The 24,067-nt window shown below is 40.7% G+C and overlaps 1 protein-coding gene across 1 annotated transcript in view; it reads left to right on the forward strand.

Moving 5' to 3' along the window:
- adcy2b (adenylate cyclase 2b (brain)) overlaps positions 1 to 22,517 on the forward strand; it is a gene marked incomplete at both ends in the record, with an annotated part of 47,820 nt that extends 25,303 nt beyond the window's left edge. The window contains 17 exons of the mRNA XM_080045972.1: positions 1,444 to 1,576; positions 7,292 to 7,462; positions 7,572 to 7,612; positions 7,745 to 7,825; positions 7,940 to 8,009; positions 8,327 to 8,424; positions 9,136 to 9,220; positions 11,320 to 11,460; positions 12,066 to 12,218; positions 12,985 to 13,169; positions 15,095 to 15,179; positions 18,341 to 18,499; positions 19,420 to 19,566; positions 19,885 to 19,983; positions 21,955 to 22,069; positions 22,153 to 22,277; positions 22,365 to 22,517. Of these exons, the coding sequence (XP_079902098.1) occupies positions 1,444 to 1,576; positions 7,292 to 7,462; positions 7,572 to 7,612; positions 7,745 to 7,825; positions 7,940 to 8,009; positions 8,327 to 8,424; positions 9,136 to 9,220; positions 11,320 to 11,460; positions 12,066 to 12,218; positions 12,985 to 13,169; positions 15,095 to 15,179; positions 18,341 to 18,499; positions 19,420 to 19,566; positions 19,885 to 19,983; positions 21,955 to 22,069; positions 22,153 to 22,277; positions 22,365 to 22,517 (2,041 nt within the window). The remainder of the gene's footprint in view (positions 1 to 1,443; positions 1,577 to 7,291; positions 7,463 to 7,571; positions 7,613 to 7,744; positions 7,826 to 7,939; positions 8,010 to 8,326; positions 8,425 to 9,135; positions 9,221 to 11,319; positions 11,461 to 12,065; positions 12,219 to 12,984; positions 13,170 to 15,094; positions 15,180 to 18,340; positions 18,500 to 19,419; positions 19,567 to 19,884; positions 19,984 to 21,954; positions 22,070 to 22,152; positions 22,278 to 22,364) is intronic.
- Positions 22,518 to 24,067: the final 1,550 nt, after the last annotated feature.

The following is a 24,067-nucleotide window of genomic DNA, read 5'->3' on the forward strand; positions in this document are numbered from 1 at the left end:
GAGTAGCCTATGCACAGATTCGGGCTGTTATTTATCAATATTTTCATTCCCTGAATTTCTTCGTATTCTGAGAACAAAGAAGAGAGAGAGAGAGAGATGAAAAGATAGAAATATATCTGACTTTTTGACTTATATGTCAACATTACATCAATGTGATGCTTTGAAGGGACAACAATTGCATTGACAATGAATATTAGTTTAGAAAATCAATTTAGGTGTGACTTCCTTTAATGTAGGCTAATGTAAAAGAAACTTCCGGTATACTCCACGCCCACTTCTTGTTGTGTATCCGGATACAGATACAGATACAGATAATGTTGTTGGTTGAACAGATACAGATACAGATAATGACGTCTCCGCACACCCCTATAGATAACTCATTGCTTGAAGTCCGCAGTGCATTAATGTGGTGACGTAGGGACGAGCGAGGGGACTGCTAACTGCAGTAACTGACAGGAAGTTAGCTAAAAGAACCATTACGCTTACAGCACCTTTAAGTAAGAAATGAGCAAGTCGTAGAGGCCAGTACTTTTTACTTTATGTTGTGGGTGTTGAGATGGATGGATGGATGGATGGATGGATGGATGGATGGATGGATGGATGGATGGATGGATGGATGGATGGATGGATGGATGGATGGATAAATGGATAGATAGATAGATAGATAGATAGATAGATAGATAGATAGATAGATAGATAGATACTGTAGATAGATAGATAGATAGATAGATAGATAGATAGATAGATAGATAGATAGATAGATAGATAGATAGATAGATAGATAGATAGATAGATAGATAGATAGATAGATAGATAGATAGATAGATAGATAGATAGATAGAAAATCACAATCACAATCAACACTCGGCTAAAAAAGTTGTTTATAAAAGTCTCCTGCCCGAATAACTTCTACCTTGCCCAATTACTAACTGTTTTGAGTTCAGAAGTGCATGTTTACAGACCGACATGGCACATTGGATGTGTCTGTTCTATTACCAATATTACCTTACCCACTTCTGAACATTTCCGACAATTATAGCCACCTCATTTGACAAATCGGCACTACATTTATTTTTTTATGTGGCCATTAGGTCTACCATCCTGGCACTGTAACAAGCATGGGAAAATTGGCTGGTGGTTATGTATATGCTACACCGAACAGAAGCTCTCCGGTGCCCATTGTCTCTCTGGGCTGCTAATGGTTTGTCTCCTCTTATGCCTGCCAAAAGGTATTTGAAAAAATATGCCGGCTGAAAAAACATGTTCCCATCTCTGTCCTTCTCTGTGTGCAAGGGTAACAAACAGAGGTGGAAAAAGGTGGATGTCAGGTTAGTGTAGTAATCAAGTGGGAAATGTGTTTGATAGAGCTGTCTATGGCACAATGACACAAGCTCTTAACCCGTAACCATGCATCCTCTCATTCCCTTCCTGTCTCATCTCCAGGAGGGTCCACATCTCTTCAGTGACGTTGGAGCATTTGAAGGGCTCTTATAAGGTGGAGTCTGGAGACGGCCAGACACGAGACTCCTACCTGAAAGAACACGGAGTGGTCACCTACCTGGTTATCAACCCCAAGGTCAGAGACCATCTCTTAATTGGTTTTATACGTTTGCATACAGTCAGAGAGCACTGTTGAAGAGGTTACTCCAACAAAAGAAAGAGAACAGGAGGTGGGAAATGGTGACTTCTTAGAGCAGTGCTTCTCAAAAGGGGGGGGGAGGGCGCGGGTGGCCTTGATTTCCAACTGCCCAAAAAAAAGAAGCGCGATGTGTGCTTGTGTATGGTCATAACCGCGCGAAAGGCCGCGATTTGCAGTAAATAAATGTCCACGTGTCTCTAAGTGTCTTTGTAGGCTATTTAAAAAGAAATCAAGCAAGTAGACTAATAATAACATTAATTAATTATAGGTTATCGAATCACAGAATCCATATTGGCCTTTTATAATAAAAAAACACCACCTTAACTATGTTTACAGTTTAAAAATGTTTTGAATGAAATGCAAACCTCAGTTAATCATTTGCTCTTGTTTCTATATCCTGAGATTCACACAGACTGAGTAGTCTTGTTTAAATGTTACAAATTGAGCTAATAAACTGAACATTTAATTTTTTTTAAGTTGCTGCAGAAGTTATCTCAGCTAATTTTATAATCTAACATCTAATTTGATAATGAGGTGATTGTATGCAGAATGCTCATGCCAGAAACTCATACAGTGTTTTTGTACAGATAAATAAATAAATATTAGCAGGTTCTCAACAGTATTTCAATTTAGGGGGGGGCGCGAAAAAATGACAGAAAATATTTAAGAACCACTATCTTAGAGGGTCAATATAAACAGTATGTATTAGGCTAGTTTTAAGTCATGCTAGCTGTGTGTGTTAGTTATTAATTGCTCAGTCAGTCGGTCGGCCCACCACTTTGGCCATAAAGCTTACTGACTCTGGTGACCCCTCACATTTTCCTTTACCATCATTATGAGTTTGATATATGTTGTTTTGAGTGAAGTGTCTCGACAAGAACTAATAACACTCCCATCAGCTTCACTTTGTGTTAAGTTCTAATTGAGACATGTTAGCGTGCGAACATGCTAAACTAAGATGGTTAACATATCTGTTAAACATCAGTATGTTAGCAAATTGAATGTGACCATGTAGGCTTAGCATGGCCATGTTAGCATTTAGCTCAAAGGACCATTTTGTAAAGCCTCACAGAGCTGCTAGCATGGCTGTAGACTCTATCGTTGGCAGGTTTGACCTTTCTTCTTAAAACATTTGCTGTAGACTAGACCCTTTCTCTCTCATCTTTTGCTATTTCTTGTTTTATTAATTTTCTAGTTAATTTTTTCCCCATTTCCAAGTGCATTATTGCTGTGTTACAGCCTATGCTGTGAAGTTGTATTGCTATTAAAACATATATTAAGTTATATGTATGTAAAATAAACATATATATATACAGTGTATATACTGTATATACAGTATATGTAAATAATCATATTTTTTCAGTCTGGAAGCACTATCTTCCAGCAGCTTGGCTTATTTCAAAGTTATAAACAAGGTGTTGCTTTATAGTTTAAAATACATTTTACAACTTCCTCATCTAAATAAAACACCAAGTTGATTAGCTATTTTCTGGGTTCATGAAAAGTTGATCTTTTGGAGATACATAGTTCTTCAAGGGCAGCAAAGATATTATTCACTCTGCAATATACTGTATATGTCATCATTATGATTCAGTACTTTAGGCAGGTGTGCTTTGGGTCATGATTTGGCTTGTATTTTATAGAGATAAAATGTGTGATTGCAGAAAATATGTGAGTCTATTTTCAGCTTCAGAAACAGTTTGATATGCCGGTCAGGTTACCACAAAATACAAAATCCCAGGCCACCTTTTCAACCTGCCAAGAGCACAGCAGGAAGCAAAAAACTCTGACAGCTTCAAGTAAAGCAAAATAGAAACCTACAAGTGTGTAGTATATTGTCAAATGAACAAAATCTCGACAGATTTGAAGATTTTGTGTAAAGTGATGTGAAGTGAATTCGTTTTGCCCGGCTTGAGACATAGTGGAGTTTCTCCTGTCAAACTAAGAGATGGAGGGCTTGTTGAGGACTTCTGTGATCATCTCTAGATAGAATATGTTTCTGGCATCCAGCGTGAGCTCTGCAAATTGCGCTCAACAGCCATCTGCCTCTAATCCATCAGTCACTTGGCTTAGTTACACCCGCCCCCTTAAATATATCCGCCATAAGACCTTCCTTTTTCCTCCGTCAGGCTTCCTGTTACTATCTGCTTGCCTCATGAAACTCTGCGTTGTCAGTGGAGTCTCTTTTTTAAAGACCTAAAGCCCTTATGCTCTCCAGTGCATCTTTTGAAAGTGCCTTCAGTGACCTAAAAAGCTACGGCTTCTTTTCAGAATTGAATTCTCCTTTGGCTCTTTTTTCATCTTTTCCACTTTTTTGTTATCCTCTGATTCTTCTCCAAAAGACCTTGACCAGGGATTGGTAGCTTTCCTTTTGAAGTCCCCACATCACTTTAATCACTTTGCCAGTTATCAGAGTGCAGATTACCTCAGTAGCAGCTTATTGCAGTGGAGTATGCAAGAAAAACACAATGTTCAGGGAACAGCTCACAGCTCACCTAGCCTTCATCGAGGTAGCCCATGTCAGTGATGAGTTTTCTTTGATAGTGTTTTGTTTCTCATCTGTCAGAATGTCAGAAAAAGAAAAAGGGTCTAGCAACCGTTAACGTATTTCAACACACTATATCGATGGGCGACATGTTTTCAAGATCTTTGATGTTGATGCGGCTCCACCAGCGCTGGCTCAGTTTTGAAATGAGAGGTTATTTTTGTAAAATATTAAGATGCATGTCATCGGCTGCTTTTTTAACGGCACTCTCTGTTCTCTGAAGTATATTAGTGCATTTCATGAGAGATTGGCATGCATAGAGCAACACTGTAGAGATCTAATTTACCCAGGCTCCATGCAGCCCTACAATGATGAATTAAACCAGCAGTTGTTAGTGTGGTCCTCTTACAACATTATGACCGAATGGGAGGTCTGTACAACATATGATAATATGCCACTCTGTGTGTCCTTTAGTTACTGGAATGGAGATAGCTTTTTCGATATCCCATCATGTATTGGAAAAAGACTGTGTGTGCTCTGTGACATTTTAAAGAAGGGCAAATATGGAGCATGGGTCACAGGAGGTGTCATGTCGGCTGTCATTGTCATTGATCGTCACTGCCAGAGCTTTTCAGGACACCCACGGGAATAACAGACAGTCTATTATCATCCGTAAAGACGTATGTGCCATGTTTGTGACAATAGCTTTCTCCATCAACAACTGGCCAAATGGAACAAGGAACACAATATGTTTCGGCATGGACGTTGTAAAAAAAATGGAAACATTGTCACTTTCACTGGATTATCGCTCAATGCAGGTCAACGTTCCTGTCAGCATTAAAGCAGTGTTATTTAGAGAGAAGCACTCAGCATACACACCAGAATAACAAGAGCTGCATCATTTAAGCAGCATAAACAATTAACAGGCCGGTCACGAATGTCAATTGACAGTGTGAGCATGAACTACTGTTTTGTCAATTGACAGTGTGAGCATGAACTACTGTTTATCTTTGTCAGAAATCAAGCATTGTGCTTGTGGTGATTGTTGTAAGTTTGGAGGCTCTACTCTACTCTTCTCTACTCGCCTTTGGTATCACGTTCTTTTCTGTATGTCATTTTCCAATATACCGATGATAGCACGGCCTCTGTGGAGCTTGTCATTGTAGCGACATTAGCAGTTTATGCTGCGTGGAAGCATACGTACTGTGGGGAAACACAGTCTTCATCAGCGCACATATTTGCACAATTTGTTTTCGGATGAAGTACTGTAGTAGGTCCTTTACCACTCAGAGAAACATGCCGTGACAGGGTGAGCTTCCTGCTCTTGACGAAATCAGCATTTTTGAAATTTTCTTTTGTCAGCATCACAGCACAGAAAAGAAAGTCTCTAACGAGCTTCTAATGACCAATGAGGCTTGCATCTGTTCCATTCTTGTACTGCTTCATTTGAGTGCTGCTTGTGAAACGGTTGATCTCTTTCATTAAACAGAGTTGGTGGGCATAGCGGGTACCATTCTGAGTTTTATCAAATCGTATCTTTCAAGCTGAACATTCTGCGTGTTAAATTCTGTCTGTTTAAATTAATTTAATATGGGGCACCTCAAGGCTCAATTTTGGGACATATTTTATTCTCTTTTTGTATGATCCTACTAGGTAATATTTTTCTTAGACAAAATCTGTCCATTGACTTTTATGCTGATGACACACCATTGTACACTCCCCTTATGTCCACTGCTGAGTTCTTTACAGAATTGATTGAAGAAACTGTATGTCTAAAAATGTTCTTCAATGGAGCAAAACAAAAATGATTGTCATTGGCTTCAGCAAAACAAACATTGAAATACTGCTATCTACTTGGTACTTGTCTGAATACAGTATTAAGCTTTTTGCTAGAAATCTTGGCATCTTTTGACTGGAATTAAAGCTTTGTGAGGCTCATTACAAAACTTCTACAGACGTAAATGTAACAGCTGATGAATATTGCATGTTCAGCTTTAGATATACAGGAACTATTTATTTGCTGTTATCTCAATATCCAGTGGCTGCAAGTATGTTTTAGAAATTGATTTTAGGGTTTTTTGAATGACTTACATAGCACTAAATGGTGTGACACTGATCAGATCTCTCATCCCTGTGCAACCCTGCTCACAATTCACCATCCACTGGCTGAGGCCTTATCTGCTCTAGACTATAGCTGTAGACTTTGGGGCCCTGCTCCAGGACATAAATCAAATCAAATCAAATCAGTTTTATTTGTATAGCCCAAAATCACAAATACATTTGTCTCAGTGGGCTTTACATTTCATACAATATGATATATGATACAATATGACACCCTGCCCTTACACCCTTAGCTCGGCTGAGAAAAAACTCCCAGTAAAAACCCTTTACCGGGAATAAAAAAATTGAAGAAATCTCAGGGAGAGTCGACAGAGTAAGGGATCCCTCTCCCAGGACGGAAATGCTGCAATAGATGTCATAAGTAGAGAAAATCACGAAGGAATTTGATCTTTGACATACGTCATGCTGAGTCAGTGGCTCCTTTTATATCTCAGATTAAAACATACTTTTATGGCACCACCTTCCCTGATTTCATCTGATTCTGTTTGTTATTCTGTTTATGGGTTTGTTTAATTCCAATTAAATATAAATGTAGTATTTTCTAGACAAATTAAAACTCAAACTGAATGATTGACGGTTTGCATTATGCATTGATCTGTTTAATACAGATTAACACACCTCACTTAATTTTCAATAGAAACAGGCATTGTTTGATTGACATGAGCAAACAATCATATCGTTATCTATCCAAAGAAATTGTCCAAACATGTTTTAGACAAGTCATAACATGAGTGACAATTATTTTAAAACGGTCTGGAACTCATCTCACATTGTTTGGCTATCAACATGGATTTTGAAAATTGTAAGGTGAGACTACATAACTTCCTCTTCAAAGAGAAAAGGGTCATTCATAAGCAATGAACCACTGCACATTGCAATCCAGTCAGAGGTGTTGCTGTTGAAGCCATTGGTCTGGTATGATATGGTTCACGTTAGCTAGTACGTCAGAACAGTTCAGATAAAGTTTCATGGATTTGATGTGTTGGGTCAGTGTGATGAAAGATGAAAATGTTGCCCATATTTGTGTCTTTCTCTTTCCCCAGGAGAGGTACAGCCCTCTGTTGGGCGTGCGTTCTCGTCCCTCCATGGACAGTGGGAAGACGAGAGCGTCTGTCAGAATGACCCGCTACCTGGAGTCCTGGGGCGCAGCAAAGCCCTTCGCAAACCTCCACCACAGAGACAGCATGACCACTGACAATGGCATGATCAACACAACTGTAAGTACAATGCAGTGTGCACGCTTGTCTTTTAAACACGTACACACACACACACATACACACACACACACAAACACACAATGATGCAGAGATCTAATTCTCGTTTCAGGACGTTCCCATGGGGCAGTACCACTTCCAGCGACGAGAAAGGTGAGCTAAGACTGAGCAAAACTGCATTTATAATCCCAACACATGTAATGACTCTCTTTGTCTTTACAACATCTCAAATACCAGAGCACTTTTATTCTGTGTACATCTTTAAACCTCTCCCTTCAATCCCAGGTCCAAATCTCAACGGAGGAGGTTTGAGGAGGAACTCAATGAGCGAATGATTCGCACCATCGATGGCATCAACTCACAGAAGTAAGCCTTGTTTTAAAACTGTGATAAGAAATAAAGACTGTGATATTGACCTTCATTTTACACATAAATTGCCTTTGTATTGTCTGAATGAGTCTGTAATGCTTGTGTCTCCAGACAGTGGCTGAAGTCTGAGGACATCCAGAGGATCTCATTGTTCTTTCACAATAAGGCTCTGGAGAAAGAGGTAGGGAAATGCTCACAAATCATCAGCCAGAATTGTTCACTGGGGAGGCAAATCAGGGGAGGCAAATCAATTGAAGTCTATTGTTCAGTGAAACACACGTCGTTAAGGAGGCCATACAACCCTATAAAGGAAATAAATTGCCTATTGAATATATTCTATACTCCAACTCTGTTTTCAAATTCCTATATTCTTCTCATCGTTCTTAGATTTGGACTTTTCCTGCCTTAAAGCATGTTGCACCGCTGCTCCCTAACACATGCCCATCCTGATGTTGTACACCGTTTTCCAATTGCTGTCGCCTTATCTTCTCTCAACAGTACAGATCCACAACATTACCAGCCTTCAAGTACTACGTCACCTGCGCCTGCCTCATCTTCTGCTGTATATTCATAGTGCAGGTCCTCGTCCTGCCCAAGTAAGTGTGCACCCTTTTACAGGATTTATACAGCACAGTTCCCCTAGCATCAGCAAACCCCAGCTGTGGCGGCGGGGTTGATGTGAGAAAGCTATTTGACGCCAGCTGTCTCACCAACACCAAGCTGAAATGAAAGAGGCGAGGGAGGGAGGGGGGGGGGCAATATGTTAAAAAGCAGATCTAGATGAAAGGGCACCGTGTCTGCTTGTGATTATGGATCCGGGTGAATCAAAGAGTGTCGTCTCTTTAATGGCGAGGAGAGCATTGCTAATTTACTGCCTCTGGGAGCCGACGTTGTAATTCAGCACCTGAGAGGCCATTGATTGTCGGTTTCACCCCCTCTCACGATCTCGTTATCTTTCCTCCGCAAAGCGTTGCATCGCTACGCACATTCAGACGTGACATCATCTGGTATGTGGCAGGGGCACTTAAATCAGCCGTACTGTGTTCCTCCCTAAGAAAAAAAGTGATACGAGAACATACAGTAGGTTATGTATCAAGCACACACAGTATACGCTACTCTTACTTACGCTTACTAATGTAAATGGATTTCAGGTCTGAGGTAGAATACATTACAATCTTCATTACATTTATTGGCCCGGCTGGCACTGCAGAGGGTCCAGAGGTGCCAAGAGGATTTTTAGAATAACGTGTGTGTGTGTGTGTGTGTGTGTGTGTGTGTGTGTGTGTGTGTGTGTGTGTGTGTTGCAGAACTGCTGTGCTCGGGATCTCCTTTGGCCTGGCGTTCCTGCTGTTGGCGTTGATCCTGCTTCTTTGTTTCGCTGGTCACATTCTGGTGGGTTTGCATGGATTTAAAAGCAAACACACACTCACACACTCACGCACATACACCACACACAAATACACACACACTAAAGCCTAATTTGCTCTCCTTTGACGTTAGAATTGGCAGAGCCCATAGTAGGCAGCTGACAAGATACCTCCTTGGCACATCACGTTGCAGCATCACAAGATGACCATTGACCTTTCATAAAATATTTGACCATTAAGTGTGGCTGTCAACTTATACTGTTTCTTTCATTGTAAGGCTGTTTTAACTACTTATCATTATGGTAATTGTCTCAGCTGTTTGAAACGTGGTTTTTTAATTGGTTGTTAAAGCTTCTGGTTTGCAAAGATGTGTCGCCTCACATTGTGTCACACGAGAGCTGGAATACAGCAGCCTCTCTTTTTTCTACCACATGAAAACAGGTCCTCACGCACCTGTCTACCAGCTGAACATTACATAAAACTGAGCTCAACTTTTAAACTGCAAATATTTCCATCCTTCACTATTGCTGAGAAGATAGAGCCCCATTTTACTGAAGCAAGGCAGGGCAAGAAAGATAAACGAAAACTGTCTTTTTGTTTCCTGGCTTTTATGTTTCATCTCACATGTATTGGACAATTGTGGTATCACTTTAATGAGTATATTTTTTATTTGTGTCCATCGTGATCTGTTTAGTTCTGATGCAGGACGGGAAACCCAACAGCCGAGTAAACTGTAATGTATAGTGTTACTGTCATCATGACAGCAATGATTCTGTAGTCGTGAAATAGAGAGTGTAGGGCTGAACGGATTACAACTGCATTTTGTTGCAATTCTTTATCCGATGCAGCATTTTTATAAAACGTTTATATGAGCTTTTTTTGGGGGGGGGGGGAATTAGATCACTACCCCCTCCCCAATAGAGGCTCAGTCCTCAAAAACAGCAGACCACGGGTTCGAATTCGGCTCGTGTTCGTTCTCTGCATGTCATTCCCTTCCCTGCCCCATTTCATCTATGTCTCTCCAAAGCTGTCTAATAAAGCTTAACTAAATAAAAAAAAAAGGTTTATTTGAGCTGGACCACCTTTTATTGTCCTTTACACAATAGTTTAACCATAAATTCACTGCTATTGTTTTTTTAGCCAGAATAAGTGGAGGGATGGGTGTTGTTTACAAGCTGCTACAGCTACCTGTCACAGTTGTTTCATGGACAATCAATAAATGACCTCGCCCTGAAGTGCCCATTTTCCTCCTCCTTTGTCTCAAGAGAGTGTTACCAACCAGGAACACGGTCACTTGTAATTAATGGAGAGATACTTGTTAATCTACCTTGGGTCTGCCCTGACCCAGATATCAGCCTTGGTACACTGCTTCATGGACTGCCTATACACTGCTTTAGGTTTGTACTAACCATCGATTGAGCAATGGACATGTCTCCAATAAAAGCTTTTGTGATCACACAAAATGAATAAAGATAAACCATGTCTAACATGATACTACTCTGTGTGTACTTGGGGCTCAGTGTCCCGGTTGGGTTTGTGTAACTAATCAATGGGCCACGTTATTGTGAAAGGACATGCTCTTTTTCTCCGTAAAAGAATGCATTACAAATTCATTGTGGTCAAACTCCTTACTTCAAAAATATCTTTATACGTCAAAGCAAGAAAATCTATTCGATTTCAAGACAGAAGATACACTGGAGAATCATTTGAAATGGGAACAGGAAAAGAAACCATATCCAGGATTACACTCTAATAAAAGGAAGATGTTCTCTCTCTCTCTCTCTCTCTCTCTCTCTCTCTCTCTCTCTCTCTTCAGCTAACACTTTGTTATAAATTGCTGAGATGTAGCAAGAGACACTGAACTGCCCCGAGCTATGGAGATAACAGATCTGACATTTTAAATTGAGGGATTTTCACCAAACCAATCATGGTGTAAAGTAAGAGTCACAAGTGACACCAAAAGGCCCCCATAGGAGTACAATCAATTGTTTTATTTGTATGAGCAGAAAGAACGAGAGCTTTCACTATAGAGTTGTGTTGCTTATTTGCCACAGAGAAAGATGTGCTTTGTAGTTACATGCACTGTTTCTCCCTGTTCAACTCTTTTCCTCTTTGCGTCCTCAGCAGGGAAGGAAGGGCTCCTTCTGCTCCCTCACCTGGTTCCACACTTCCTCTCGCATCATCGTCACCAATAATCCCTGGCTGCGATTGGTCCTCACCATGACAACAACTGCTCTCATACTGGTCATGGCCGTCTTCAATATGGTGAGAAGTTGCTTACAGGTTAAGATGTTGTGTGTGGGTGGTGTCAGTCCACTGTTGTACTGTATGAAGTGATTTTGGAACATACTGTGAAGGTTGTATTTCATCTTTTTTTAAATCAATGTATTGAACGTATAAGCAACTAGAAAAGGTTTCCGTTTATTCCACCTCTTATTTTTTTTATACATTATTCAGATAATAGAAATTCAAATTGCATCCATCAGTGTCCATGATGTTTTTTTCAAGGTCGGCTTAAACAAATCATCACTGGTCCAACTCATAGCCAATTATCAAGCATTATTTACCTACCTATTTGATTGATTTTGCATAATAGTGTAATACAGTAGAATTTAAGCGATATACCTTACCTAGCCCTTCTTATATTTTTTCTGAATGTGGCCCTCAATGGAAAAAGTTTGGACACCCGTGCTTTATAGGAAGTTCTACTACACTCAGCTACATCCAACTCTGTTTATCCCTCCACAACTGGTGAACTCAGCTGGGCAATTTGTTAAAGCGTAATGTAATTCAGTTCTGGCTGCGGTGACAGTTGAGTGGCAGGTCAAACTTTTGTTCGCCCCTCTATCTGGTCTTGTTGTGTTTGTCAGTTCTTCGTGGAGGATCCAGGAGGATCCGTGGAGAACGTGCTGACAACCGCTCCACCTGAAGTGCTGCTAACTACGCCACCCGCAAATCTAACTAACGACAGCCTGTTGGACAACCAGCAAGAAAACATAGAGGAGAAGAAGTTTTATCTGCCAGTAAGTACAACATAGAGAGGTCCACAACACGGTTTACAAAAAAATAAAAAAGAAGGTTGATTTACCAAAATACTGGTTAAAAATATGTTCTGCTCAAACTTTGGACACTAACATGTTGTAAAAATGAAATAAAGATTTCATCCAAAATTTTAAAGCTAGCAAAATGTATGCATAATTACTAAGATATTGCCAAATTTGAATATTTATTTAGACATTGGTGAAACAATTTCACATACAAAAAATCTTTGTTGTAATGTAAGTAATGAACTGGCAAGGTTCACGATGATATCTACAAGTTATAAATATTACCCTATTCACCTGCAGTGTCTTGTCTTAAATGATTTGACAGTTACATAAAACTGCAAAATATGACATTCATGCTAATACTAATTTAGTACGAGCTGTTCATCCTTTCTAAGTATGGCACAGTTTACAGAATTACCATTTAAAGCCTTCTTTGGTGTTACATAAACAAAATGTGTGTGTTGTATAACAATATTGACATATTCTTATGTCAGAAAATAAACTCCTAGTTCTGCGTTGGCTTCCAAATCTGCACAGCACGTGGGCTGACTCAGGCTTGTCAGAGCAGCACGTTCACTGAGATCATGTTCAAAATAAAGCAGCTACATTTCCACATTTCCTCTTCGCTTGACACCAATCATCAGGGTCGTCCGTTGCTTGCTGAGGTGTGTGGAAAATATTTTTGTAAGGGTCAGCATGTTTTCAGCATTTTTTCTCTCTTTCTGTCTCTTTGCACGTGCAGTACTTCATCTACTGCTGCATACTGGGCCTGGTGTCGTGCTCGGTCTTCCTCAGGATCAACTATGAGCTGAAGATGGTGGTGATGCTGGTTGCCGTGGTGATCTACAACATCATCATCCTCCAGACACACGCCTCCCTGCTGGATGGATTCAGCAAGGCGCTGTACTCCACCGATACTCTGGATAGGTACCAGAAAAAAAAACTCTCTCTTACACACACACTCTCCTCCTCTCTTGTTTTAGCATTAATGAACACATATTATGCCCACTAAAGGTGGAGTCAGTGATTCTGGAGAATGCAGGTAGTCAAAATCCCTTTTTGTCAAAATCTGTGAATATCTCCTCACGATCCGCTACCCTACAAGTACTGTGTGTTAAATTAATACACAGCCTAGGCTCTGTTATCCGGTATGTTAATAAATGGTATGTTTACAAAGGGGGTCCAGTGTACCTAGCAACATGCCCATTTACAGAGCCTAGGCTGTGTATGAACACTCACAGGAAACGGATCATGAGGCATTCTCCAGAATCGCTGACTCCACCTTTTAATGAAACCATTCTAAGGCCCACTTAAGGTCAGTGCTGTCCGCGTGAAACCCTCCTCCGCCCACCTCTGACCCTGCTGCTGCCTGTATCAGCAGAGCAGAGCCCATTAAAATGACTTATAATGAGACTGGAACCCTTGTCTCTAGAGGAAACCGTATCGGCGAGGAAGCCATATCCCAAATGACTGTCGATCATGTGTAACTCCCGGAGAGGAGGATGATGAGTGGCAGAATGAGATACAGCAGTTTGTGTCGACGGAGCCCAATACATTTTTTTGACTGACAGCTGGAATCTCACTGCTGGGAAGAAGAAAAGAATTATGCAAAAAAGCTTTCGGAGCACATAGGAAGGCGGGTGAAGATATACTTTCCATATCTCATATTTATTTTATTGTTTTCTCCGTGTAACCTTGGGTTTTATAGTATGCAGAGAATAAATGTGTTTTCAAAAGCACTGGTGCATATAACTGGGAATAGTTATTCAGGTTTAAATGCAAAGAAAAATAGAGTGGGACTGCCTGATACATCAATGTTGTTTCTTTGAGCACCCATTTACACCTCATTACCTTGAAAGATATTTTGGCAAGGCGTGAGGTTGTACGTCTCACTAGAGTTTGGTGAAGTGACTTTACATGGGATCGGATAATTCTATCGGATAATTTTTGATGTATATCTGACCATTTTCAGACACAGTAGTACCATCACTACTGCGATCTAGGGACGCATTTAGTTTAATTATTTAAACAGAGCCCAGAGAAGCAGACTGTGGCAGACTAGTGAACATCATGTCTGTTTCAGTGTTCTTATGCTAATGTTCTTCACTGGAATGATGCACTGCCTTTAGAATTAATCTGCAAATCACAACACCACACAATACAGTCATTCAAGTTAATAAAAGCACATGTTATATGATTCTCATTATGTATTCTAATGAATTGAACAATGGTTATGTCTGGAGGGCAGGAAAACAACATGTTGGTTTATAATGGTAAAAGGTAACAACATGTAATGAATAGTGTGTTCCCCCCTGAAGACAAGGCTGTTGTTCAATTTTTTATTTATTTTTTGTAAACAGGTTCAAAAGATCACCGTAGTCAACAACGCATAACTCTGCGTCTTTACTTTTCATTAAACTGTACTTTTAGTTAATTCATTTGGGACTATACATTGATACATATATATGCACTTTATGAGTATTAATGACACCAAGACACTACAGCACCAGGGTTCATAATGTTGGAACATGTCGCCCAGTGTGGTTCATTTATGTTTTTTTAATGACTTACTAAAATACTTATTATATAGTTATTTTTTAAATTGCATTTATACATTTTTTTCTTCTTCGTGGGGTTTGTAAATCATACGATATCACCAGAAGTTTGACAGGCGTAGCAATAGTAACTAAGGGGGTAGATGGGGTTTAGGTCCATTTCTGCTGCCACATTACTGAGTGATGATCTCATTTGCTCTCGGTGACTCCGCTGATGTATTCAAATGAGTGTAGTAAAGACTATAGATGATCAACATTGTGATGATGTATTCTCTGTCTCTCTCTCTCTCTGTTTAGACCAGGAGTGCTGAAGGATCTTAAGACAATGGGCTCTGTGTCTCTTTTCATCTTCTTCATCACTCTACTGGTATTAGCCAGGCAGGTATGTAGTCTTCTTGAACGAGCCACCACAGCTACATCACTATGAATAAGTTAAATATAGTTATTCTAGCCTATATTCTCCACAGAATCTTGTTTCACTGAAAATCTCAACCCTAGGACAGAACTTGAGAGATGCAGCTCCAAGTAATCAAAGATCAATACTTCTTCAGATGTAAATGTCTGTAGCATCGGAGCATCCAGCCTGGCCCACTTCCTCCATCTCCTCTGTGTCCACCACCCTCACTTCATCTGAGAGCTAAACTAGGCCGACACAGATTCGGATGCGCGTGTTTCATCTTTTTGGTGGTAACATTCATCAGCTGTGGCCCCAAAGCAGATGTTCTGGATGGAAAATACCCCCCGCCCCCTCTCCGCCAGAGCCTCTGTACCAAAAAACCTGTGATCCCCCGAGATCCACAGTTTGCCATAACAGCCCCATGTGCTCTCATTCTGGGTCAGCAGAAGGGAGGGGCTTGCATTTGTTTTGGAAACACAACTTGATGTGGTAAACTTTTGTATAATTTTCCGGGGCTGCGCTCTTATCAGCGTCTTTCAGGATTAATTGGGTTCCTCCCACCGGATGCTGTTTGGGTATAAATAAGGGCCATGGAATGCTTCATCAATTATGATCTTAAATAATTCAGAAAAAACCCCGTACAAAAAGGTGTTAAAAGTGCCTAAATGGGTGCCGAGTATGAGAGCTCAAGGCCTAGAAGAATCCATTTGAAATGCTTTTAGTCAGCTATTAACAAATTTGCCTTGCAAAATTTTCATCGTGAACCCTAATGAGCCCATTTCAAGCTATTTAGTCAGAATGATTAGAAAGCAGGTTAGGAGAACGAAGGCATCTGTAATTCCTCCCTCAAGAAGAGATGCACCACGGAGCAAAGCTCATTTACAGGCTTGTTAGCAGGTATTCCAACAGCATCTCTGGAATGAGCTTTTGTTTCTCCCGGCCTACTTTCTAGCCTTCTGTCAGTGGAGTTCAAACTGTGCATACAATATGGACAGTATACATACGGAAATGGTCCGGGCTAACTATCCTTAGAGGACCGGAAGCTAGTGTATGTTTCTATTTCAGCCTCTGGCTATCAGCCCTATATAGCACCATCTCTCAGCACAGAGCAGTACGGGCCCACGCAGTTGGAGCCGGGCTAAATTGGCACCATACTTAAGTCTCGAGGGGCAAAGTATTCATGGCTACACATACATCTCACAGACTGTTAACCACACACATGAAATATATCTCACAGGAGACTGAAAACGCTCCCACACACTTCCACACATCAGCTGTAAGGGCCAGCCCACAGGTCGCCTGGAGCTTTCAGGATATGTGCGGGTATAATGATGGTGTGTTCAGGGAACCCGCCGACGGATGCACAAACACACACTCCTAGGATGTTTTGACCCTGATAAGATAGTTAGTGATGCTTGAGGGGCATTTCTGAGACGTTAAGACATATTCAGTGGCTATGTGATATGCAAAACAGTCCTGCCTAGTTATTATTTCCCTGAGAAACGAGGGCCAAGCTCCTCCCACTGTTTCTTTGTCGTCTTATTGGGACATTAGTTTTCTATGAATAGCAAGCGAGCCCTTCTGTTTCAGACGGTTTTCTCAGAAATCCTGAACGCTTTCCATTAGTGCCAATGATTAGAGTAGAATGCAGGCAGCCTATTTGCAGAGCTGCCAAGTCTCACTCTTTGGCCGTGAGACACACGCAAATCAACCAGTTCACACTCTCACACGCCACACCTCAAATTTCTCACGCGGAGAAATTAATCCCCAAAATAACATTTGTTTTGCGGGACTTTTATTTTCAAATTCTTGTTTTGAAAAGCTAACAGACATGAGTGCCGTGACTTCCTCTTTCTGAACGCGCATTAACGTTATGCTTTGATGTGCACTGTGTGTGCATTCGAAGTGGGAGGCGAGCCCCCTACCTGCACCTTCTCTTCCGAGGTGTGTGTTCATAGCGTGCCAAGTTACCGCTGATAAGAATTGTGTCCCCGCCGGCCGGTGAGCGCGCATGCATTAAACATATTAACCCTTCAATTTCACTCAAGTAAACTCAGAAGATCTTTGGATTGTTTTGTATATTGTTTTTGGTAATTTAGTTTGACAATTAGGTTTGCAAAGTAACAAATGGCTCATCCGCCAATACAAATGCTTTTATTCTTCTGTGTAATGAACAGAGCCTATGTATTGCACATTTATAGCACTTTTCATAACACAAATCAAGGTAGCCTAAGAGGAGGGACCAAGTATCCCAGATGTTTTATTTGAGCCTAGTAGTTTGCATTGGTGTTGAACTGTTCCCTAATTTTTTTCTTCTTTGATTAAAGCCTAATGCTGCAAGTAAAATACCACCAGCCACTCAACCCTCAATAGTAGACATGATATAGAATAATTACCTTTATTACAGTTTAACCAAATGTTTTAACAATAGGCTACAGGAGATATTTGAAAGCACTAGACATGCATTGTAGGCTATTCAATTAAATTTGTGTCAGCGGAACCGTGAATGTTCTCTTTTACTTTACATAAAAATGAATGCAGAAAAGGCACACATTGCTTCATAAAAATCCACCAGAATGCAGGAAATTAAGTGTTTAATACTCAAAAATTTCGGGGGGGGAACCCCAGACCCCCACTTAATGGGTCCACAGCCTATGTTTAATTAAAACCTGTCCTACGACTTTGCAAGTCATGAATTCGTTTATTTTAATAAGATTTTTGATGTTTCATCACATTTTCCAATTGTCTTTATTTCTGATTCATTATGGACAATATGTAAACTCACAGGACACTAGCAAAAATTATTGGGTGGGAGAGAGGACACGGTTTTGGGTGCCTCGGCCAAAAAATCTCACTCCAAACTTTTGGTGAAACTTGGCAGCCCTGCTATTTGTTTAGAAACGCTTCCATATTGAAGGACCATTTTATCGTAGGCAGAGAGTGGTACACTTTGTGGCTTCTGCGATCAACTTCCAGGCCACATATACTCCCAGAATGTATCTGTCGGTTAGGAATGAGGACTTTTCAGTTGCCTTTCTTGATTTTGGTGTAGTAGGATTCTACTGTGGCCTGTAGCTTTGGAGCAGAGTGCTGGGTGCGAATGACGCAGGTGTCTTTTTTTCTTACTCTGTGTCCTCCTGTAACAGAATGAATATTACTGTAGGTTGGACTTCCTGTGGAGGGACAAGTTCAAGAGGGAGTGTGAGGAGATCGAGACCATGGAGAACCTCAACCGGGTTCTGCTGGAGAACGTTCTCCCGGCCCACGTCGCCGAACACTTCCTGGGACGCAACTGGAAAAATGAGGTGAATTCCAAAGAGGACACAACCTTAATAGATTTATTTTATCTATACCCTGTATATATAGTTAACGGATTTGTAGCCGGAGCCTAGCTGGTTTGCTTATGAATGTATTAACTGTTACTAAGATGGATGGATGGATGGATGGATGGATGGATGGATGGGTGGGTGGATGGATGGATGGATGGATGGATGGATGGATGGATGGATGGATGGATGGATGGATGGATGGATGGATGGATGGATGGATGGATAGATGGATAGATAGATAGATAGATAGATAGATAGATAGATAGATAGATAGATAGATAGATAGATAGATAGATAGATAGATAGATAGATAGATAGATAGATAGATACTAGATGGATAGATAGATAGATAGATGTCCATAATACATTTTAAATGCACATTGTCCATTTCCACGAATGAATCTAGCTCACATCTGTTTCATCATATTCTTCTGTTTTCTCAACATTACACATTGTTTGCATAATTTTCTTTCATTGTCTTCATTTCTCTCTACATGCTCTGCTCCCGTTGCATGCTGTCCCTGCATACATGTGCTGTCATCGACGTAGCCTTCTTGCCTAATAACATACTTAACAGAATTTCTCCCTGATCTGCGCCAGTGCTTTTCATTTTTCTGCTGTCACCCTTTCTAACCTAATTTGCTGTATTCCTACATCTGTCTGAACCTGTCATTCCTATATGATTAATTGCTGCTTCCATCTTGCTGCTTGTGCTGACCCGGTGTCCCCACAGAGATGATTAAAGTTTCATTTCATTTATTTAAACGGGTCGCTGTAAAGGCGTTGGGTTCATAGATCATCTTTCTGTCCAGACCCTCTGAAAGTGCACAGCGTTGGTCTCCATCACGACAACACATTAAGCTGTTGTCTTCTTCTTCTGCTCGGCTCGTTATCAGGACCTGTATCATCAGTCCTACGAGTCGGTGTGTATGATGTTCGCCTCCATCCCAGACTTCAAAGAGTTCTACACCGAGTCCGATGTCAATAAGGAAGGACTGGAGTGCCTCCGTCTCCTCAACGAGATCATAGCAGACTTTGATGAGGTAAACTGCTCTCACCATGATTACGCCGGGCGACTGACAATGTGCACTAAACAAATGCCCCACTGCTTTGGTGGTTTCACTGGACCTTTAATTAAATACTGGTATGAAAAAAAGACATGTTATGTAAGAAAAATAGTCAAAAATCCCAAATTTAGAAAAAAATTATGTTTTTACCAGCAGAGCGTTGCCTTAATGGTTTTGCTCTGAAGTAGTAGCAGTACGTGGCACAGAGCTGGTGTCATTTCCTGCTCAAGTGTGTGTGTGTGTATGTGCGTGCGTGCGTTGCGTTATGAACCGTCTTCCTCTTCCTGTCTTCAGCTGCTGTCCAAGCCCAAGTTCAGCGGAGTGGAGAAGATCAAGACCATCGGTAGCACCTACATGGCTGCAACTGGACTCAATGTGACTCCGGGACCAGAGGTAAGCTTTAACACACACATACACGCAGACTTCGCATTACTGCCACACATTATGCATGTGAGTGGACGGCTACACAGGGATTAATGTCTCCACCACATTGGCTACCAAGTGACCCACTGTCTATGAGGTCAGAGCTCCTACCGCCCAGCTTTTATCAGAGCTCGAACTTGACGACAGGAGACCAGGGGGAAGAACAAAGGGCCTTTTAGCCCACGGTCACCCCTGTGTGCCAGAATAGTTTCAATCAACCTGTCATTTTTCATTAACGCTCACAAAAACAGGATGCAGCTCCAGCGTTATAGTATTTACTGCTGTCTAAATACATTTGGAAGATTTGTGTGGGTTGCTCTGTCACAAGGTGCTACACATAACATTTAATAATCAGTGATTCATTACAACACTCGTTTGATTACATCAATGGAAGCAAATGAGATCATCGCTCGGCAAGGTGGCAGGGATCCTCGATTGGAAGGGAAATCCGCCTAATTGACTGTTCGCTAAACTAAACCCCATCTTCCCCTTAGTTACTATACGCCTGTCAAACTTTAGCTTCTTGCACGTCTCATAATGTGGTTTGCTTTGATAGCAGTAGCAGAAAATATTATTCATTTTTGTAGCAAAGGGGTATGTGATGATTTCACACAAAAGCAGGCTTCTCATTCTAGCCTTTTTAATTGGCTGAAAGGACAACTGTTCCAGGCAGATTTCTTAGCTACAGTTAGCTAGCTAATTAATGTAGAAATATAAATAAAAGCTATACGTGCTAAAGAAACAGGGGTTAGATTAACAATATGTTTCGTTGTCATAAAAAGAAAGGGTTTTATGAGTCTGGGAAACATAAAGCTCTCTCAGGTAATAAGTTTGGCTTATGTTGTTTCAGTGTAAACTTGCAAATCAAACATCCAATAAAGAGCAGGGCAGAGCTACACACCTTATTTGATAGAGTAGCATCAAGCTGTTAAGCAGTGACTGTGTCATTTCTGATGAAGGCTTTTACTCATATAACTCCTCACCCCATAAAAATAATGTAGTCAGTCACTGTTGCTAATGATGTATGATAATTGGCCTTGGAAGTAACACAGTGTCACTACTGTGTAGATAGTAAGCCAATTAGATACAGCTCATAATAAACCCGCCGTTCAATCCGTTCCTTATAAATCTTCTCCGCTCCAACATCTCAGAAATCCAATGCTTGACCGGTCTGTCGAGGCCTGTTACAGTTGCTAAGCCGTGATTGGACAGAGGCTGTTTGGGGTAGGGGTTTAGTAACGGTTGATGAACACAGCAGAAATATATGGATTTACAGCACCAAACAGAAAGAAAGGGATGATCCTTTCTGTGCCACAAATATCATCTCCAAAGTGGTTATCTTCTTCAGTACAGCAGAAGATAAGGAGGAAACTTGGTGAAAGTGCAACACGATTGAATTCCGTTCTTTATTCTTTTTTTTTTTTTTTAAAGTGACAGTGTACATTAATCAACATTCTTTAAAAATAATTGTTGATACACCCTAGTTAGCATAAAGGCTCGTTTTTACCGGCGGTCCCTTCACCTGTTGTTAATGGGCATGCTAAAGAAAAAACAAGATAAAATGTACTTAAATCAGATAAAGGCACATTACAATACAGTCTTCTGAAAAACACATTTAATCATAGTCTAAGAAGAACATATCTATACATATACGTATAAAACAGACACATATAATGCAATGACATAAGAGGAATAACAGATGGAACGATGCATGTTTTAATTGTAAAGACACAAGCAATCATAATAATTCCGCTTCATGAAATCTTTTATATATGAGTCTATACATGAAAATAAGATCACCTATCAAGGTGATTAAGATCCTTACAGTCATCCCTACCTACCCTAGTTATTACTGTTCATTTAGCGATAATGTATGGAGGTCTAAACATGGTTGGGATAGCAGCTTTGACTTGTTTCCCCTGCGCTCTACATTTCCCTCAGGAACACGACAGACAGTACATGCACATCGGCACCATGGTGGAGTTTGCCTTTGCTCTGGTGGGGAAGCTAGACGTCATCAACAAACACTCCTTCAACGACTTCAGACTCAGGATTGGTGAGGAGAACATTCCTCCACACAATAAGAGTTCCAAGTTGATTGACAGCGACATCATTTTCTGATCCGATCTTTCCTGCTAGGGATAAACCACGGGCCAGTGATCGCAGGCGTTATCGGAGCCCAGAAACCTCAGTACGACATCTGGGGAAACAGTGTGAATGTGGCCAGTAGGATGGAGACCACTGGGGTACTGGGAAAAATACAGGTGGGGGTGTCTTCCTAAAACACAAGTGCGTCTCTTCCAGCGTTCTAAGTAAACTATTCATAATGGTTTTTGTTTGTTTCGCTCCAGGTAACCGAGGAGATGAGTCGTATCTTAACGGGGCTGGGCTACATGTGTTCCTGCCGCGGCATCATCAACGTGAAGGGCAAAGGAGAGCTCAAGACCTTCTTTGTTCACACGGAGATGACCCGATCTCTGTCACAAGGGACCGTGATGCCTTGAGCAGCACGGCCGGAAAAGCTCAAGGACACAAACACACAAACACACACAAAGTGGCTACAGAAGTGTTTTTTTCTCATGCCCTTTAACTGAAAAACCCCATTACCAGAAGCCAGCAGTACCATGGATAGACAATTGTTGAGAAGCAGTTTTTGTACCAGATTGTAGAGCAAGGGCGGAGGTGCACCGCCCCAGTCCTCTCCAACACTGCATGACTGACTCGGATTGTTTTTCAACATCTCAAGTGTTGGACAAGCACTTTGCTCCAAGGAGTCTCTTCACAGTCTAAAGGAGTGCCTGACTTTAGAGAGCTTTGCTGAATTAGCGCAGCTCTCAGGGACCGCAGTCACCCGTCTGTACTTTAGTTGTGGCGTGGAGCTAATTGCCAGTGCCAGTGTTGCAGTGCTTCAGAGCCTTATACTTGAGCAAACTGAGCTGCCTGCCGAGCTGTGCTTTCTTCTTTTTTTAATCTGCCTTTTTGGCACTGTGAGACATTTTTTTTCCCATGTATTCCAATTGAATGTTACAATAGTTTATTGTCATATAGAATAGTTGATGCCAACAAATCGCCAGTGATGGGTAGTTTGCCAAAAACCTGTGAATTATATTTATAGCTTTAGAGCTGCGTTTGTTTCCCGCTGAAGAGGAGGGTGGGCTCCTGAGGTAAACAGAGTTTTTTTTATATATATATATAATCCATCTGGAACCAAACCAACAGAAATGTGTGTATATATTCACTGCCATCCTTTTGTTATTCATTAAATATTTGTATATAAGGTGACGTCCTCCCCCGTCTGCTGCGAGTTTGTTTTATAGCTGCAAACACAAGTGTACCATGAAAGACTTCATAAACAATGGCAGGATGTGCTCACAATAGAAACAAAAGCTTGACAGGCCATCAATTTGAATCAGAGACAGATTTATTTATGTTTTAGTCATGGATCCATTAAGTAGTAATGCTGGTCTTTACAGTAGCTTTAATACCAGTGCATACAGTGTCTCCTGCAATCTGGCAGAGAGTCAAGGGAGAAAGTGTCTCCGTAAATGTAAGGCTACAGTCGGCAGCTGATTAACTTAGATTAGAACATAGGTAATAGCTAGCTATAGCCTCAAATGGCAAATTTGTGTACAGATTACTAAAAAGATATACAGTACATTGTTAATTAATGAGCTTCAGAGGTGCTATTAAACAGATTGGTATATTTGGGCATTGCCAGGCTTACTCTTTCCCCTGTTTTACAGTCCCTGTGCTATGCTAAGCTAAGCTAATCGACCACTGGCCACGGCTTCATATTTAATGGACTATCACATTAACCAAAATACCCTCTGGCTTACAAATAAATTGGCACTGTTATATATTTTTTTTCTTCTAATGAATACCCAAACATTGTATATAAAATAAACTACAAAGTATACTATAGGCCTACTATAAAGTAATACGTGTCAGAGTACTAATTCGCAGGAACATTTTCTCATCTATTTTTACCTTTTATACTTTTAAACAATGCTTTATGTGTTATCTCCTAAGGATCTAACAACAAACAGATTTAAAT

The sequence above is a fragment of the Ammodytes marinus genome, assembly GCF_949987685.1.
Source record: "Ammodytes marinus genome assembly, chromosome: 17".
Lineage (NCBI taxonomy): Eukaryota > Metazoa > Chordata > Actinopteri > Uranoscopiformes > Ammodytidae > Ammodytes > Ammodytes marinus.